Source organism: Dissoconium aciculare (assembly GCF_010015565.1).
Source record: "Dissoconium aciculare CBS 342.82 unplaced genomic scaffold K489scaffold_5, whole genome shotgun sequence".
NCBI classification, from domain to species: domain Eukaryota; kingdom Fungi; phylum Ascomycota; class Dothideomycetes; order Mycosphaerellales; family Dissoconiaceae; genus Dissoconium; species Dissoconium aciculare.
The window spans coordinates 1,214,557-1,230,550 of NW_022984955.1; the positions used below are offsets into that span (position 1 = coordinate 1,214,557).

The window sequence follows — 15,994 nt, forward strand, 5'->3', positions numbered from 1 at the left end:
TGACTAAACTGCTTTGGTTGAGGGGTGAAGGACAGGCGAGTTGTTGGTGATCCCACCCTTCTACACGGAGTACCCAGAGAGACTGGATATGTTGTATGTGTGTTGGAAGCAAGGAGAGGAGCCGACAGGCAATTAGGAACCGTTTCAAACTCTGAATCCTCAACCAGACTGAAAAAGAACAAGCGGAGGATTTCCTCACGTCTGGCAATTGATGGCGTCGCGGGCGCAGCGTGCAGGAGTATCGATGAGAGCCCTGGGACCCAATTCATGCTTCTCACTCACACTTGCACTTGCCCTGATTCGTCGCGTGAGCCGGTCTCCTCCTCGTACTCTCTCCAATGCTGACATTCAGCAGTTGGACGCCTGATGATCTTACCTTCACGACCCAAGCTGCACTTCCAAGTTGAAGGACCACAATAAAAGCTGGTAAATAAGCCTCGATATCGATGGCCGCGAGGTTACAAGTTTAACGACAACGTCAATTCCATCATCGAGAGTCGGACATGCGCTTCGATGTTCGCGCGGTTTAGGATTCACAAGACATGACACGCCGCTCTTCACATTCGTCACTCATCGTGCCGTCGCACGCTGTCTCTTCATCCTGTCACGTATAGAGACGACGCCTATCGACCTCAGCGCCCGCGAGCCTTCCGACATTCGCTGCTCCCTCGTTATGGCTCCTCTCCAAAAGCTCGCTCTGGCGACATCGCTAGGATGGAACGCATACGCCTTGGCACATCCTTCGCGTGAGTATCAGCCGTTGCAGTTTCATAGCTACTCAGAAACGACAGGAACTGACATGACCTGCATTGTGGGAATAGCATCGGGCGACTCCACAACATTGTCCCCTCAATCCTCAGATACGACGCCGCCGGATCGCATACCTCCACAGCTGGTCTCCTCAGCAAGCCCGACTCCGGATCGCATCTCAGACGCGCCGTTGCCTGTCGAGGCATCATCGCCGCTCATTTCGACCATCCCCTTGCCGACTAGTATTGCGACGATGCGGAACAATTTCGAGCCGTCGGCGACAGCTTCAGAAACTGTGATTATTAGCCCGTCTGCACAAAGTTCGCAGCGCCTGCATGTCGTCATCTCTGATCCTCGCTATTTCTGGGCTGCCACCAAGACAGCAGTCACAGGGTTATATCCGACATCAATACAGTCCGATCGCCGAGCTGAGAATAAAGCCCCGGCACAGGGCTCGACAGACGCTCCGGGAGGTCCATCAACGGCGACGGCTACGCCAACCGAAACGACGTCCAGCTATAGCGTGCCTATAGAGAAACTGATACCAGACGTCAAAACTACTGAACATGATCTATTCCAAACTACCTCTACGGCATCTGTCATGGCCAACGGCGCCTCCCCTACCCAGACCAATACTCCCGCATCACCAGGGACTGATGATGGCTCACGGACTAGCCATGGAACCAGCAATCAGACACTTTTCTCTCCTCAGACTAAGACCACAGTGCCGATGACGTTGAGTGCCGTCACCAAAACCACTGTGCAAATCGCACCGAGTGCCGCCACCAAGACCACCGAATCTGCCCTGACAGTGATAACTTTACCGGCCAGTGCCAACACAAAGACCATCCCCGACATGAGCAGCGCAGTCACCAAAACCAGCGAAACCACTGGGCCACCTGACACATACCGCGCAACACATAAAACCTCGGCCATAAATTTGGAGAATCCAAACGACGTAGCCAGCGCCGGTTTCCTGCCGATTCCTGCCGGTATGGGCTCCCCGCCGTCCGCTGCGACCAGTCTCCCCGAGCTCTCCAGCGGCCCGATTGTCATGTCTATCGGGGGCACGTACGTCACCGCCGGCAGGCCTGGCACTGTCATCCAAGGCACGACCTACTCTCTCGATGCATCCGCCCGCACCGCTTTTGTCAATGGCGTAGCAAGCTCGATGACTCCATCCCAGCTCTCAGTCATGGCGACGACTGACGGTCGAACGACCTATGTGCCTATGGCGTCTGCTACGAATCTACCGAGTCCGAGCTCGGCACCATCCACGACCTCATCACCATCCACGACCTCGACCTCGAGTGGTTCTCCACTCGCATCAGGCGCAAGCTCTGGCCGACTTTCGCCGCCGGTACTTAGCTGGGCCAGTCTATTACTTTGTTTGCTCGGTGCTATCAGATCGGACCTACTCTTTGGCATATGATCATATGCAATCCGCGTCCTTCCTTCTGCAAGATTTCCGTTGTTTCCGGGATCACACCCGCGGCGTAGCTTTGTCGAGCAAAGCGTTTGAGCACAATCATAGGAATCTTTGATCGCGCATTTTGGACACATATACCCTCTCTTCCCATTTCTGGTTAAAAATTTCGAGCGATAATTTCCACCTCTGTCCGCATGTACGGCGATGGTTCCGCTTAAGTCTGGCATGGTTGAATATAGGTCTACTCCTTTACGATACGTGGATATTCCACTACTTCCAAATAATCTCATGTCGAAGCAGCCGTCCGAGTTTTCATTCTCATGTTTCTCGCACTACATTTCCTGAATCTCTGGCCCACTGCAAGGACATCGAGGTTGGAGATGCCTGACAGTCAAGATCTGTTCTGGGCCAGACAAACGAGGCACTTCCAAGGTTAGTCCAGTTGGTAAAAGTGCATGATGACAAAGCACATCATGATCATCTTGGTTAGTCATCACGACGTGAATGAAGTCTCCATTGTGTTTGAGACGCGCGATTGCGAAAATGGTGAGATCATTAAGTTGCTGAACGAGGATGTCGAGGAGCACTTGCAAGGCAAATTTGGCCCGCCGAAACGGAGTCGTCTCATCCATTGTTTCCAACGTGTGGGACTCACATACATTCGGGCTTCGTGTGCTAGCGGACTTCGATTCCGACTTCACGTCAGTCCTTGGATCGGCCATCCACATTTTCACAATTTCACTGCCGCCAAGTCACTTATTAGATGAGGAACAAATGCAGCAAGTGACGATGTTATGGTTCACAGGCAAAGGTCAGAGTTCCGTAGAACATCCGTAATGTTGGTGGTCGTAGCTTGCTTTCCAAGTGACGAACATATTTAATCGTCGCCTGCTCCCCAATGTTTTTCTTCTCCTTCTTTTCCAACAACTCACAGCTTTCCACAGCCTCGACCCTGCCCAACTTTCGACTCGTCATCACCAAGCTGCTGGTCGTTTTCCCCACTCTCCGCACCACTTCGACCACCTGTGAGTGTACCCCTTGGCGCACTTCACAGGTGGTCGTCGTATCACCTTCCTGCGTTGTCCTTTGTTTTCTGTTGCTGTTTTCGCGGTTGCTGCTTGCTGCTGTTGCTTGTTTTGTTGTTGCTTTTTGATCTTTTCCGCGAGCTTGCTGGTTGGACTTAGTCCGGCTCAGCGTCCAGTCGGTCATGATTTGGGATCCTTCGGGATCGCTATCAACCACTGCTGAAGCGCTGCTGGTGAGACTCGGTCTCGTTGGCGTTTGTCTGTCGTAATGGCGTGCTCAGCATGCTCATTTCTCGCCTTTCAAACAGTGCTTCTGGTGTGTTTCGCGGGTTGCTGATTGGACAACGTCCAATTTGGCGTTTTTCGGTGGTATGGCATTCCTACGGATTGCTATCTTCTGCGGATCAACATGAAAATTCACTTGGCTGCTGGTTGGAGTCACATCTGATCAGTGTTCTTCGATCGTGATGGCCCCTTCGGGATGTTCATTTCGGGAGATGAACGGTGCTTTGTGCTTTTCCTCGCGCTCTTGGGGGTCGAAGTCAATTCGGCTGGCGTTTGTCTGTTCAGCATGGTGTCTTCCGGGATGCTATCGTTGGCTGACAATGCATCGTCCGCACCACACGGCGCGCCCGTCTCCTCGGAGACACAGTTGGCCCTCGGACTTAGTTCGTACGGTCGCTCACCATTTCTTAAAGTGTGGGGGTGAGAGCGTGAGTGGTGGGCTTTCTTTCGATTTGAAGGAAAGCCCTAGTCCTCTTGAGAGGATTTGGAGGGTGGATGGGCAGGGAGGATGGGGCTTTTGGGAGGTGGGGGTGGTGATGGTGTTGATCTGATCTTGCCTTTGTTCCTTCGCGATTGCAGTGTCCAGGTAAGTCGCCCAGAGAACAGTTGACAACATGGCGCAAGAACTCACACAACGACTATGCAGAAGACCGGTCTCAGATCGCAGCCAAAGTCAGAACAAGATCGCTGGGTCCAAGCGAATCTCCACCAAACCTGCATCAATCGTCAAGCCTTTGGAGTCTCAAACAAGCCAGCCTCTCGACAAACAAAGACTCCCGAGCTTCAGCCAGTCTCACTCGACAACGGGGACTTGCATCGCTTCCAAATGCATCAACGCCGCCAAGTGGTATGCCCCCTCAACCAACAAGCTTCGTGTGCCAGCAACGACAAGGGAGGCAACGCCGACATCGTTGGCAGAGACCATGGGAGCAAGTGGCGGGCTTGGCTGATGACAACCTTGTTGAGCGCGGAGCAAAAGGGCGGGACTGGGAGCATGGACTGGAAAGGGCGAGATCGATGAATAGTTTTGAGAGGGTCGTTCTGATGTCAAACCCTGTGTCTCAGTGTCAACGACAGCTCAAATGTATTTGTTGAATCGCGAACAAAAAAAATCCAACACCACTCTCACCATCCTCACTCTCACCCGGGTGTGCTCGTACTCATCTCATAAGGACCGCCCACGGCGAAAACTTCGTTACTTTATATCTTTAAATGATAATTTTCATTGAAAAATGCTTTGGATTTTTTCCTTCCTTCCTACTTCCCGAAGTGAGCTCGTATGTTGTTGACATGCATCGGATCTTCTGACGTCCGGATAGTCCCACAGTGTCCTATGTACAGTTATCGTCATCGTAGAAAATGTTACGAAATTCGAATTCGTCCACGCATGATCGTTCTTTTTCCGCACAGCGTGAGCCAGCCTGCTGCGGATCAAGCGCTTCAGACCACGCCTGCTGCATTGCATGTATCTAAATGCTTTCCAAATACTGCATCCTTCAGAGTGTCGCGGCTTGTTAAAGGAAGCCCTTTCCCTTCATGGTTTCGACATCTCCCGCGTGCGAATTTCTTACGCATCCAGGGCAAAGACGCCATCATCGTCCTCGTGCGAACGCTCGTCGGCTACATCTGAATCCTCGTCCATATCGACGTCCTCCTGTCGGCCGGCATTTGGTGGCGGTAGTGCGTTTGATGAGCGCGAGGCTTGTTGGTGGTGGTATGAGTGCATTTGGTATTTCTCTGGGAGCGGGGGGACAGGCGGGACATCCATGCCAAGATGCGAGGGTCCACTCTTGGGAGTACCGTAGCTGCAGCTGAGCAGGCCAACGGCGGCGGCCAGGTCAGCGGGATCCTCGTCGCGGTAACTTTCGGCGTAAGATGTGTTGGCGGTGACAGGCCGACTGTGGGTGGAGGCGCTCCAGTTGCGCGTGTGTGAGAAATTATGCTCGCCGTGAGCGTTGTCTGAGAAGACAGACTGGTATGAGCGTGAGAAGGCGCTGCTGCTGTGGTTGCTGAAGCGTTTGTGGTCGTGCTCGCTGGTAGGCGGGGGGGTCGTCTCGGGAGAGCTGGAGTCGTCTCGCAAATCAGAAGAACCTGAAGCAGCCGGCGACGACGAATTATCGCTGTCGTTGGGACCAGTGCCATCCTGGTTCATGTTCATAAGCGCCGAGGCTGCTTCGAGAAGCTGCACTTGTTGGTGCTTGGAAATGAGCAGTTTGGATGTCACCTGCCATTGTGGGGTGTGTTCCCACCTGAGAAAGAAACATAACAGTCAGTAAAGACTGCAATGACACTTTCAACGAACGATGCTGAACTCGACCCACCGATGTTTGTGCAGACAACTGCCGTGCTTGTATGTCTTTCCGCAATGCTCGCACTTCAAGTCCCCAGCGGAGGCCTTCTCTTTCTTGGACAAATGCGTCCCATCGCTAGCCCGACGAGCATCAGACTTGGTCTTGTCTGAGTTCTGGAATGCCGCCAGCGGAGGCCCGTCCTCCAGCGCGCTCTCACTGAATCCAGCTTTTCCCCCGTTGAGCACATGGTGTGGCAGGCTACGGGGCATGGGCGCCGCGATGTCATTCAGGGAGCCGAGGGCAGCCCTTGAAGCCGGGGTACGTTGTCGGATAGAAGCGGATCCATCTGCAACAGCGATTTCGACGGCGGCAGTCAAGGTCGGCCTCGGACCGAAGTTGGAGCTCTTCCGTCGATTCACTCGATGTGTGCCCGATACAGAGCCGAGAGAGATGCTGTGCGAATGCGTTCGACGGCTGGGTAAGCCATTGGCTGCAGGTGGTCCGACTGAAAGTCGATGTTGACTTGAAGGGCGTGAGTCCTTTGGAAGCCAGTCAGATTTCAAAGCAGCGCGAGCAGCACGGAGAAATCAGAATCGCAGCACAAGGGATAGCAGGCATACCTTAAGGCTAGTCATGGTGGGAAAGATGTTACCAAAAATTGTTGAGTTTGATCGACTGCGAATAACCCGTGGCAGAATATAATTTATTCCAAGACACGAAGGGCCTGGGACGCTGCGGGATGATGACCGCCGGACGCCGTTATCCCACCTTTGTCTCACTCACACAAGCGAGTGGGACTGTGATCGCGCCGGACCGACGATGTTCAGTCTCGGACAGAAGGGTCCTGAAGTGAATTTCGTGTGTGGTGTCTGTCTCTGTGTGGGCGCGCGTGTGTGCCTCTGTGGTACGTGGAAACCGCGGGGTGATGCAGCGCTCGTTCGTGTCAACGAAAGCAATTGATAGTTGTACTCGACGGGCTGGAAGACCTCGAAACCCGGCAATCGAGATAATCCAATGCTGGGAAGGAATGGTTCACAAATATGAAGAGAGGAGAAGAGAGGGAAATTGTTCGGTCCAAGACAAAAATTAATGGGAAGTATACATAGAACAAAGAAGAAGCAGGGCGGATGGGTGTGTGGGTGTGGGTGGGTGTACTGGTACGAGCGCATTCAGTGTCATGAATCGGTGACTTCCAAGGTCCTCGTTGTTATCGCCCATTGATTACAACAACGACGCTACCTAGGTACCTAGGTAGTCATGGAGCACTCGTCCATATTCCATTGCATTGTTCAACACACGCGTAATGAAATGGCTGCTGGGCAAGGCACAAAATACTAATTATCGGACTCGAGCGATCAGAGCGGGCGAGATTTACCATAGCATTCTGGCAATGTGATTCAAGGTCAGGTGCCGCCGCTTGCCCAGGAAATCGATCCAGCGCTGCACAGCACGAGGCAGTGCTAACCGTGTACGTACTGTACTGTACCGTATCCACTTCCTCCTCATCTCATTCTTGTCCAATACGTACATGCAGGTGGGCGACAATTGACTATTGATGACAGTGAACAATCTTCACAAATTTCACATTCAAAGAAGTAGTCCACGACCTCAGACATCCCGATCCCGTTCACGTCGCCACTGTAGCCGCTCGGATCGCCAATAAGGTCCTTTTGAAAGTCTCCATCGGTAACAACAATGTTACCACGACAGGGGAAATGTATTGACTGGGGCGCATTAGTGCTATGCTCCGAATCCAGTAATGGTGTTATGCTCTCACATCCAGCGGTGCTACTACGCAGTTGCGGCGTCCTGTATGAGTATCACCGTGTTAGTAGGGAAAGTCTTGGTTTCCATCCTGGTCTCCCTTTCTACGAGTTGAAGTCCAAGCTGAAAGCCATACGGCTCGAGATAGTTCACACGACGGATTCCTCAACCCAATTGCAAACGATCATTCCATTTTCTTGTTTAATCACTGTTCAGTCGGACTCGCATCGATAGGCGTAGGGCACGCACCGGAGAAATGGAGCGACCAGGCGTCGGCTGCGCGGGCAGACGCTAGCTATCACTCGCAGGTGACCACTCGCCACAAACGGGGGTGGTGGTGGGTGAGAAGTCGCGCGCTGATCAATCTCTCGATCCCATTGTTCTCGTTGTGACGCGGCGCGGACTGTCCTCTTGAGGGCGTGTGCAAGAATCCGATGTGCAGTCCACGGAGGAACCCAACCACACACCCTCATTTTCCAATACACTATTGTCATCGTTGGCGCTCCTTCCGCATCTTTGCGCATCGCGTACCTACATCGTGTCTCTCCCTACCCGCAGGAGGACTTATTCGCAATGACATCGTCGTGTCTCGAATCCCCCATATGATCGGCAACGTGTTCGTCCGAGACCATGTCGCAAGCATGACCAAGCATGACAATATCCGCGCCGCGTACTTAGGCGGGATTAACATTGGTCGCCGATAAGTCCACCAGACAATAGCCACAAGAAACGTTTCTGCATCGACGCACTGGGCACCTGCTGGTAGGCCACAACGTGAGACAATCAGAAAATGGGGTAATTTTAGCACAGCCGTCCTCAGAGCCCCTCCTTCCGGCCAAAGCGCGTGGGCGACGAGGACGCGAGAGGACGCAATTGTGTGGGAGCATGGCCTCATCACGCAGCTCAGTCGGTGGCCGCGTCCGATGTTCGACGACCGTTGCCCGAACTCTTGTGCAATGATTCTGGCTATGTTCGAGTTGGCCATGTGTATCACTTCGAGACAGACCAAAAAATTGAGGTATGTCCCGAGTAGGAAGGTTTGTGGCGCCAAGGAAGAGAATGCTGTGCCTGGCCATCCTGCTCCACCGCCCAGATCTAAGACTCGTCCATTGAATTGTGAATTGGCCAGTCGAAAGTCCTGTCGATGTGCCAGACAACAGTGCATTCGGTGAACTTGCTTTGTATGATCACATGTGTGTGTACAACCCTCCGCAGACACGGAGCAGCTTGCTCATCACGCCTACAGGCGGGTTCGGTCTCCTCGTGTCATGGTGTTTTGCACCCAGAAGATCGGTCCTGATCTCTCGTCACAGATGCCGGAATCATGATCGGGCGTGCCTTCAAAAGCGTACCCCCCGATGGCGTCCTCCAGACCCTGTCTCGCGCCACAACCGCATTTGGCCTTGTCATCCTTATCGGTACGAGCGACGAGGAAAATGTCTAAAGTAAAGACCGCAGGGTAGTGTATTCACTGTATTAGCAACGTGTGCGAGCTTTTTATCGAGCCAGGCGGTGTTTCGTTGCGCGCGCGTATTCAATTGGAATTTTGACAGGCGCGATTGCGGGATCACGAGGATAGCCACGGGATCGGGATTGAAAAGTGCAGGAGCCATGGAGTGCAACCCGCGGATTTCACCTTTGCGCAGGTACCGGGTCGCCATTGCCTGCATCTATGGTCGTTTCTATGTTGGAGCATATTTCGAACGTGGAGTGCATGCAGTCTTATTGCGAGCGCTCAAACCTTGCTGAAGGCTACAGACGCTTTAGTGTGGTCGGGACCTACGGACAGTGGGAGAAGTTGAGATGTACATTCGTAGAGGACTGTTGCGCGATAGATCAATGCTTGCATTCCGAGGTTGTCGTTGCGCACCTGCCCTCCGGTTGAGGTGAGTCCGGTCCTGCTGAACTCCACGTGGTGTACGAAGGGGAACTTGCGGGACAGTGCATGCATGATCATGATCAATCAGCAAACCCAAAGTCAACTCGTACATTTCCACTACTAAGTGACCCTCGCATTCGAGACCGGTCGCTCTTGGCATTTGCGGATCGTGATGGAATCGATTCATACTACCTAGGTGATCATTTTACTCGATAATACCTAGGTAATCTGTGGAGGCCAACGTGACAGTCATAGCACAATTTTGGCCAACTGACGAAGGACGATATCAAAATCTCTACGACGCCGCCCAAAAATCGTCAAAAATCCTTGTAGTGATTTCGACCAGATACGACCCAGGCACAATACTGCAGGTGGTGAAACCTCGAATTCCGATGATAGGCTTCCTCATCATGCTGGACGTAGACACAATGCATCTCTCTTACGCATGGGCGATGCATGTACCCCCCTCAGGCTCATGCACTAAAATGAAGGGTGGCAGTGATGATTTGTCCTTGCCCACATGGCGGCAGGTCATAATCTAGCTATCCATGATGAGCATGATATGTGCTACAATTAAACAGCATTGCTGGGAACTCTCCGGCGTGTCGAATAGAAGACCTCGAGGCAAGCAATACGCTGTGACCTCGAACTTCGTCGATCCGGCTCCATCCTTTTCAAAATGTAGTCCATATCTGGCAGATGCGAGCATTATGATCGGTCTCATCACACGCTCCCAAGGACGTACATACGCCGTTCTTGATGAGATCCGACTGTCTTGTGATTACTAAGCCTCACAGACTGGAACTGATGAGTCATCATACTTTAGGGGGAAATTTCCGAGGTTGGAACGATTACCCGCCTGGGCACGAATAATGTACCACTGGAGTCTGTCGATCTTTGCGTGAATGCCATCTGAGTCCGGCCACGTGTGCATCGCATTCACATTTCCTCGTTAGCCCGTTCGTTTGAGTTTGATCTGTTGTAAGTCAGCCTCAAGGATACGATCATGGCAACAGCATCGAGCAGCGTACTCTACGAAACGTCCCGAGATGGCAAAGTCGCCCATATAGTCCTGAACCGACCGGAGCATTTCAACGCCATCGACAAGCACATGCCACAAGGCATCCGCGCCGCTGTGCAACGTGCCAATGCCGATCCGGCTATCCATTGCATCGTGGTGAGAGGTGCTGGACCAGGCTTCTGCGGCGGTTATGACTTACAGGCTTACGCGCAACACGCGGAACGTGGGACCACCGACGGCAGTCAGGACGTCACGAAAGGTTATGATCCCCTGATCGACTATCAATCGATGAAGGAGAACACCGAATGCTTTTCAGACTTGTTCCACAGCGCGAAACCCACGATCGCACAGATTCATGGCGCAGCGGTCGCCGGCGGCAGCGATATCGCTCTATGCTGCGACCTCGTCGTCATGGCGGAAGATGCCCGCATTGGCTACCCACCCGCCCGTGTCTGGGGCTGCCCGACGACAGCTATGTGGGCGGTGCGTCTGGGGGTAGAAAGGGCCAAGCGCATGCTGTTCACAGGCGATCTCATCGATGGCCGCGAGGCGGAGCGTATGGGGCTCATCCTGAAGACAGTGCCTGCGACGGAACTAGACAGCGCGGTCAAGTCTCTGACGGACCGGATTGCGACGGTGCCGTGTGATCAGAACTGGATGCATAAGCAAGTCATAAATGGCTTCGTCGAGGGACAGATGCTCGGCGCGCAGAAGCTGGCGACGATCTTTGATGGTATCACGCGGAATTCGCCCGCAGGCATTGGTTTCCAGACCTTGGCGCAATCGAAGGGTTTTAAGGCGGCGGTTGCCGCGCGGGATCGACCAGGACGGACAGAGAAGTACATGCGGACGTGGAAAAGTGTTCTTTGAGAATGTTTGCAGCCCAAATCCAGGCCTTTTCCGTGTTTGTGCATTGAGAAGGTGAGTTCGTCTAGGAGAGCGTCAGTGTGATCTGCTCGAGCGTGTTCGTACGATTTCTGTGAGGTCTGCAGAACAACACGTCTCTAGCCCAGATACTTAAGCAAATGCTCTGAGGACATGACCCGTTCTTCTGCCGCAGTATGGTTACCTGACAGAATATAATGATGAAAAGTTAATGAGAACCTTGGAGTGCGAGAAGAATGTGGTGAGTGACAATTCCTAGGCCGAAATGGCGCACCCGGCGCTTCTCTCAGCCACACACACGTGTAAAACGCTGGTCCGAGAAAGACACAACGGTCTTGAAGCGAGCGAAACTCTAATAATGCCATGCGGCGGCAAGAACTCACAACATCTGTTACTATTCGTGTCCTCCGGCTCCGATGGTGGTGATACCACACTACCTAGGTACCTAGGTATGTAGTTCCTGGAAGGACATGCTGGCTATCATTGAGTTCACCGTCGTCTTGTCAGCATTACCTAGTAGGTACACATCGAAGCTGATGATCTGCTATTTCCGTGTGGGTGCTTTTCCCTTTCCGCTTCCAAGGTTTCGTCCTGCCCCACTGCCTTGACTTCACGATATTCCAGCCGACTGCTTCGAATGTGCCACTTGCGATAGCAATGTACAAGTGATGGGTCTGACCGGGAAATTCTTCGCTTTCAATCAACGATCCGAGTTGTGCTTCACGTTCCTGATACGCGCGGTACTTGACCCAACGTCAATGCACTGATGGATACAGCTCGCCGGAAAGAGCGGCAACGTGGTACTACTCCACTGCATAATCCAGCCGGATCAGGTGTCCAATCTATCCGTCTCTTCCGGTCACGGTAACATTTCCCAATAAATCATTTCGCTATCGTTCTCGTCCGTTGAGCTCTTCCGCATTCGCCGACCTCATCGCTAGTCCTACCAAGATTGATCTTGAGTGCAATCTATACCAAATTTTGTTCTGCCCGCAAAAGCCTTGGTTCGAGATGAGCTCGTGACAGTTGCTTACAGACGCTCGTTGGCTGAATGAATGCCACAATGCCAGCACTATACCGAGGAGGGTCGGGAGCAAGCATCTCCTGGAGGAGAGCTACCATAGCCTTGGCGGCTCTATCATTTTTTCAACTGGCATACATCATCTCTCGTGATGGTCCGCGAGTTGAGACTTTCGAAACGCCCACTTTTGCCGCTCGCTCGGTGGTGAGCGGTCAGAATATCAATGACAACCTCATGCTTTCCACAGACCAGTGTCAGCAAGAGTATCCCAATCTATATCATGAACTCGTTCGAGCCAGCTCATTCTGGCAGGACCGCAACCACAAGATTGGCTTCGAGGATGTAGATCTCAGCTGGCGTTCATCGGGCGCCCTCAAAATACTAATCATGGATAATGAACTCCGTATCCTTGAAACATGCAACACGTTCCGAGATGATGCATATCGGCCGCGAACACTCGCCACTCTCAGCCAGATTCAGCATGCGTTGTGGGCAGCAACTGCACGTGGTGAACGCTTGCCTAATGTCGAGGCGGCCATTGTTCTGGATGACATTTCTTTTATTCCCCAAGATACGAATCACACTGTTTGGACTCTGGCCTCTCGGATCAATGATTCTGCACATGAGCGACATTGGCTTATCCCAGACTTCAACCTGCATAGTTCGACCCTTCCTGCGGGTGCTTTTACAGACATTCAGCGACGTGCTGCTGCTGCGGATGCTCCAATCACAGATAAGAGGCAACAGGCCGTTTGGCGAGGCGTGACGTGGAGCAATGAGCCCATCCGTAAATCTCTTCTTGCCGCGACCAACGATCAAACCTGGGCTGATACCGCTGTCGTCGATGACGATTCGAAGGACGATCAACTCAGCATCGAGGAGCTCTGCCGCTACGCTGCTATCCTGCATACTGAAGGCCGAAGCTACTCAAGCCGTCTCACATTCCTGCTCAACTGTGGCAGTCTGCCCGTCATTCATGATCTTGAATGGCGTACCCACTACACCCATCTCCTGACCGCCGATGGTCCGCAGCAGAACTACGTCGCGGTACGCCGCGACTGGTCTGACCTTTCGGAAACTGTGCAGTGGTACCTCGCGCGACCACAGGATGCCCAACGTGTTGCTGATGAGTCAGTACGTATCTTCCGCGAGCGATATCTAGCTCCGACAGCGACTTCATGCTACTGGCGCCGCCTCATTTCAGTTTACGGCGAGAACTCATTCGAGCCGGCTGTCTACGAACCGGCCTACCCCGGTAGCACGGAAATGCGCATGCGTGGCATTCCATTCGAGGAGTTCATCCATTTGAAGGCTGACTACCGACCATGAACCTACGCGAATCGTGTTTGTTGCTGCTCCCTTAGTTCTCGGTCTCTGTGGTTTTCGAGCTTCTAGCGGGCGTTTGGGAAGATGAGTGGCTGGAGTCCACTCGCCCACGAGTTTCTACATGGTTGTTTTCATTCCTGTCGTTCACTCACGTGTGGACTTTTCACGATACAACGTTGACACGAAAGTCTCCCGCCATGCACAATATATAGACATAGAAAGGGACTGGATGACAAAGTACCCGATGAGATCACGAAATACAGAGGCCAGGAAGATTATCCCGGTCATACTTCCAACATTTCCCATTGTTCTTCGTTTCTATCCTTCATAATCATCATGATCTTATACATGACCTGAAATCAGGCCGCTTCGAGCTGCGGGTCCAAAACATGGACGAATTCATATTCCTGCATTGGTGCGTCAACCATGATATGGTCCGACGTGACCGACATGTCACGGGTTACTTGCGCAGCCGCAGCTAGTGCAGTCGCGCCGCCAGCCAATGCCTCCTCGATATCATCCACTTGCCAACCATGCGTCAACTCCATGTGCACCGCGAGATCACACTCCCGGGTGAAGCGCATTTGACACTGCCGTGACGCAGCCACGAGACAAGGGATCGGTCGTAGAACTTCGTAACCGGCTCCGGTCAACATGGCCATGGTAGTACTGACCTGTGGCGCAGAGGAGCGGTGGGGGAGTGACGCTTGGTTATCAACGTCCATTGCTGTTGAGCCCGATTCGTCGCCAGGCAATTTACGAGGTCGGCCTTTCTTGGAATTGTCGCTCTTTTGCAGGCCGGTCTTGACGCCAGTTGCAGCATCCAGGCCGAGATGCTGCGTCCGAACATGTGCAACCAATGCTTGTTTGGTTCCTAGGGCCAGCTGGCATCCGATGCCGTTCCATCCAGCCACCTTGGGAGTGTTCGAGAGGTCGTGGGTGCCGCAGACGAACGCCTTCTCGCCCGCGTGTACATTCTTGACGTGGACATCCAAGTTACCTTTCCGGGTGAAACCGTGGCCAGGCACGGCTCGCGGGCACCCGACTATCGGGCAGAGAAGATCTTTGACTTGAACGTCTGTCGTACTTGTTGCCAATGGGGCGTGATAAATTTCAATGTGAGCTTTCAAATCCTTGTTGCTTTTACATTGCTTGCCACATTCTGTACAAGTAGGAGGGTGTACGATCCGGTTGTGTAGCTGGAGATCTGCAAACGTCGCAAAAGTCACCGCAGAAAGATCTCCCGAGCCCTTTGCTTTCTCTTCGGAAGGATACGATCGTGCTGTGATACCATTTCCATCCATCTTTTCGTCAGCTTGTTGAGGTAGAAAGGCGTCGTCTAGATCGTTTGCGACAGCGATTTCCTCAGGCACAGTATCTGCAGAACCGACAGCAGTGCAAATCTCACAAATGTACTTTCTCGCACGATGGTCGTGCGCTACATGAGATTTAAGAAGACCGGGGGTTCTGAATGATTGTCCGCATGCACCTTCATCGGCAGTTTCGTGAGTGCAAAGGTAGGGCAACTCGTGTAGATGATCCTTTTTGATGTGTCGCTGCAGCGTCTCTTGCTTCCGAAACACTTGTCCGCAGCCCGCCCAGCTACATGTTGTCTCTTCCCTGTCTTCATGCTGCGCAATGTGTCTATTAAGCTTCGTGCTGGTGGGAAAGGCACGCCCGCAAGCCACTAGCTCTCCATCTCTTCCGTAGACTGCGAAGCTGCAGACATAACTTCGATCTGCATTATGTTTTTCCGAGATATGGGCCTTCAAATGGCTAGATTTGAAGAACGCTTTATCGCAACCGTCATGTGGGCATGGGTGAGGCCGCTCGCCTGTATGTGTATTGAAATGCGCTTGCAGGCGGATTGGCCTGTCGAAGACTTTCCCACATCCGGTCCAGGAACAGGCGAACCTCTTCTCGCGAGGTTTTGTTTTGCGGCGTGAAATGGAAGACTCGGTGAGCGGCGTCTGTGTGCCTGCAAGGGTGAAGCGATCGGTCATGGAAAACGTCGGAGCTGTAGAACTGGCATAATCGGATTGGCTGTCGTCGTCTTCAAGTCGTGCTTTTTTAGACCTCGCAGGCGAAGATCCCCAGTTGAAATTCTGATTACTGTCATTATCAAAGGAAGCCTTCCGCTTAGTCCTCGCATACGTCGACATCTTGACGCTGCTGGTTGCTTGCTTCGAACTTTCAGGTCCACGGGTGTCAGAAATATTTCTCAACTGTCTTATCGCGCTCAGGGCTATCACAAAATCCGTGAAATCTTGGCACACACATGGAGAAGCACCTGCGGCTACGACCCTGACGCGCTCAAA

The 15,994-nt window shown here is 52.8% G+C and overlaps 6 protein-coding genes across 6 annotated transcripts; 2 read left to right on the forward strand and 4 right to left on the reverse strand.

Moving 5' to 3' along the window:
- Positions 1–5,056: 5,056 nt before the first annotated feature.
- On the reverse strand, positions 5,057–6,415 carry K489DRAFT_370025 (uncharacterized protein; the record flags this gene model as incomplete). Its single annotated transcript, XM_033603096.1, has 3 exons — positions 5,057–5,738; positions 5,811–6,319; positions 6,401–6,415. The coding sequence occupies 3 exons, from the start codon at positions 6,413–6,415 to the stop codon at positions 5,057–5,059; spliced, it is 1,206 nt and encodes a 401-aa protein (XP_033460739.1).
- On the reverse strand, positions 6,314–7,078 carry K489DRAFT_205149 (uncharacterized protein). Its single transcript, XM_033599614.1, has one exon. The coding sequence runs from the start codon at positions 6,947–6,949 to the stop codon at positions 6,560–6,562; it is 390 nt and encodes a 129-aa protein (XP_033460740.1). The 5' UTR covers positions 6,950–7,078; the 3' UTR covers positions 6,314–6,559.
- Positions 7,079–7,698: 620 nt separating this feature from the next.
- On the reverse strand, positions 7,699–8,832 carry K489DRAFT_205280 (uncharacterized protein). Its single transcript, XM_033599615.1, has one exon. The coding sequence runs from the start codon at positions 8,707–8,709 to the stop codon at positions 8,035–8,037; it is 675 nt and encodes a 224-aa protein (XP_033460741.1). The 5' UTR covers positions 8,710–8,832; the 3' UTR covers positions 7,699–8,034.
- A 1,483-nt stretch (positions 8,833–10,315) lies between these two features.
- On the forward strand, positions 10,316–11,521 carry K489DRAFT_379695 (putative enoyl-CoA hydratase mitochondrial precursor). The gene has a single exon (XM_033604717.1). The coding sequence runs from the start codon at positions 10,430–10,432 to the stop codon at positions 11,312–11,314; it is 885 nt and encodes a 294-aa protein (XP_033460742.1). The 5' UTR covers positions 10,316–10,429; the 3' UTR covers positions 11,315–11,521.
- A 1,063-nt stretch (positions 11,522–12,584) lies between these two features.
- On the forward strand, positions 12,585–13,679 carry K489DRAFT_388413 (uncharacterized protein; the record flags this gene model as incomplete). The annotated part of the gene is made up of 1 exon (XM_033606415.1): positions 12,585–13,679. The coding sequence occupies one exon, from the start codon at positions 12,585–12,587 to the stop codon at positions 13,677–13,679; it is 1,095 nt and encodes a 364-aa protein (XP_033460743.1).
- Positions 13,680–13,891: 212 nt separating this feature from the next.
- Positions 13,892–15,901, reverse strand: K489DRAFT_379697 (uncharacterized protein). The gene has a single exon (XM_033604718.1). It carries the CDS (start codon positions 15,836–15,838, stop codon positions 14,036–14,038), a length of 1,803 nt encoding a protein of 600 aa, XP_033460744.1. The 5' UTR covers positions 15,839–15,901; the 3' UTR covers positions 13,892–14,035.
- Positions 15,902–15,994: the final 93 nt, after the last annotated feature.

Coding starts and splice junctions, on each gene's coding strand:
- K489DRAFT_379697 (XM_033604718.1), bottom strand. CDS start 15,838: ATGTCGACGTATGCGAGGACTAAGCGGAAGGCTTCCTTTGATAATGAC.
- K489DRAFT_205149 (XM_033599614.1), bottom strand. CDS start 6,949: ATGCGCTCGTACCAGTACACCCACCCACACCCACACACCCATCCGCCC.
- K489DRAFT_379695 (XM_033604717.1), top strand. CDS start 10,430: ATGGCAACAGCATCGAGCAGCGTACTCTACGAAACGTCCCGAGATGGC.
- K489DRAFT_205280 (XM_033599615.1), bottom strand. CDS start 8,709: ATGCACTGTTGTCTGGCACATCGACAGGACTTTCGACTGGCCAATTCA.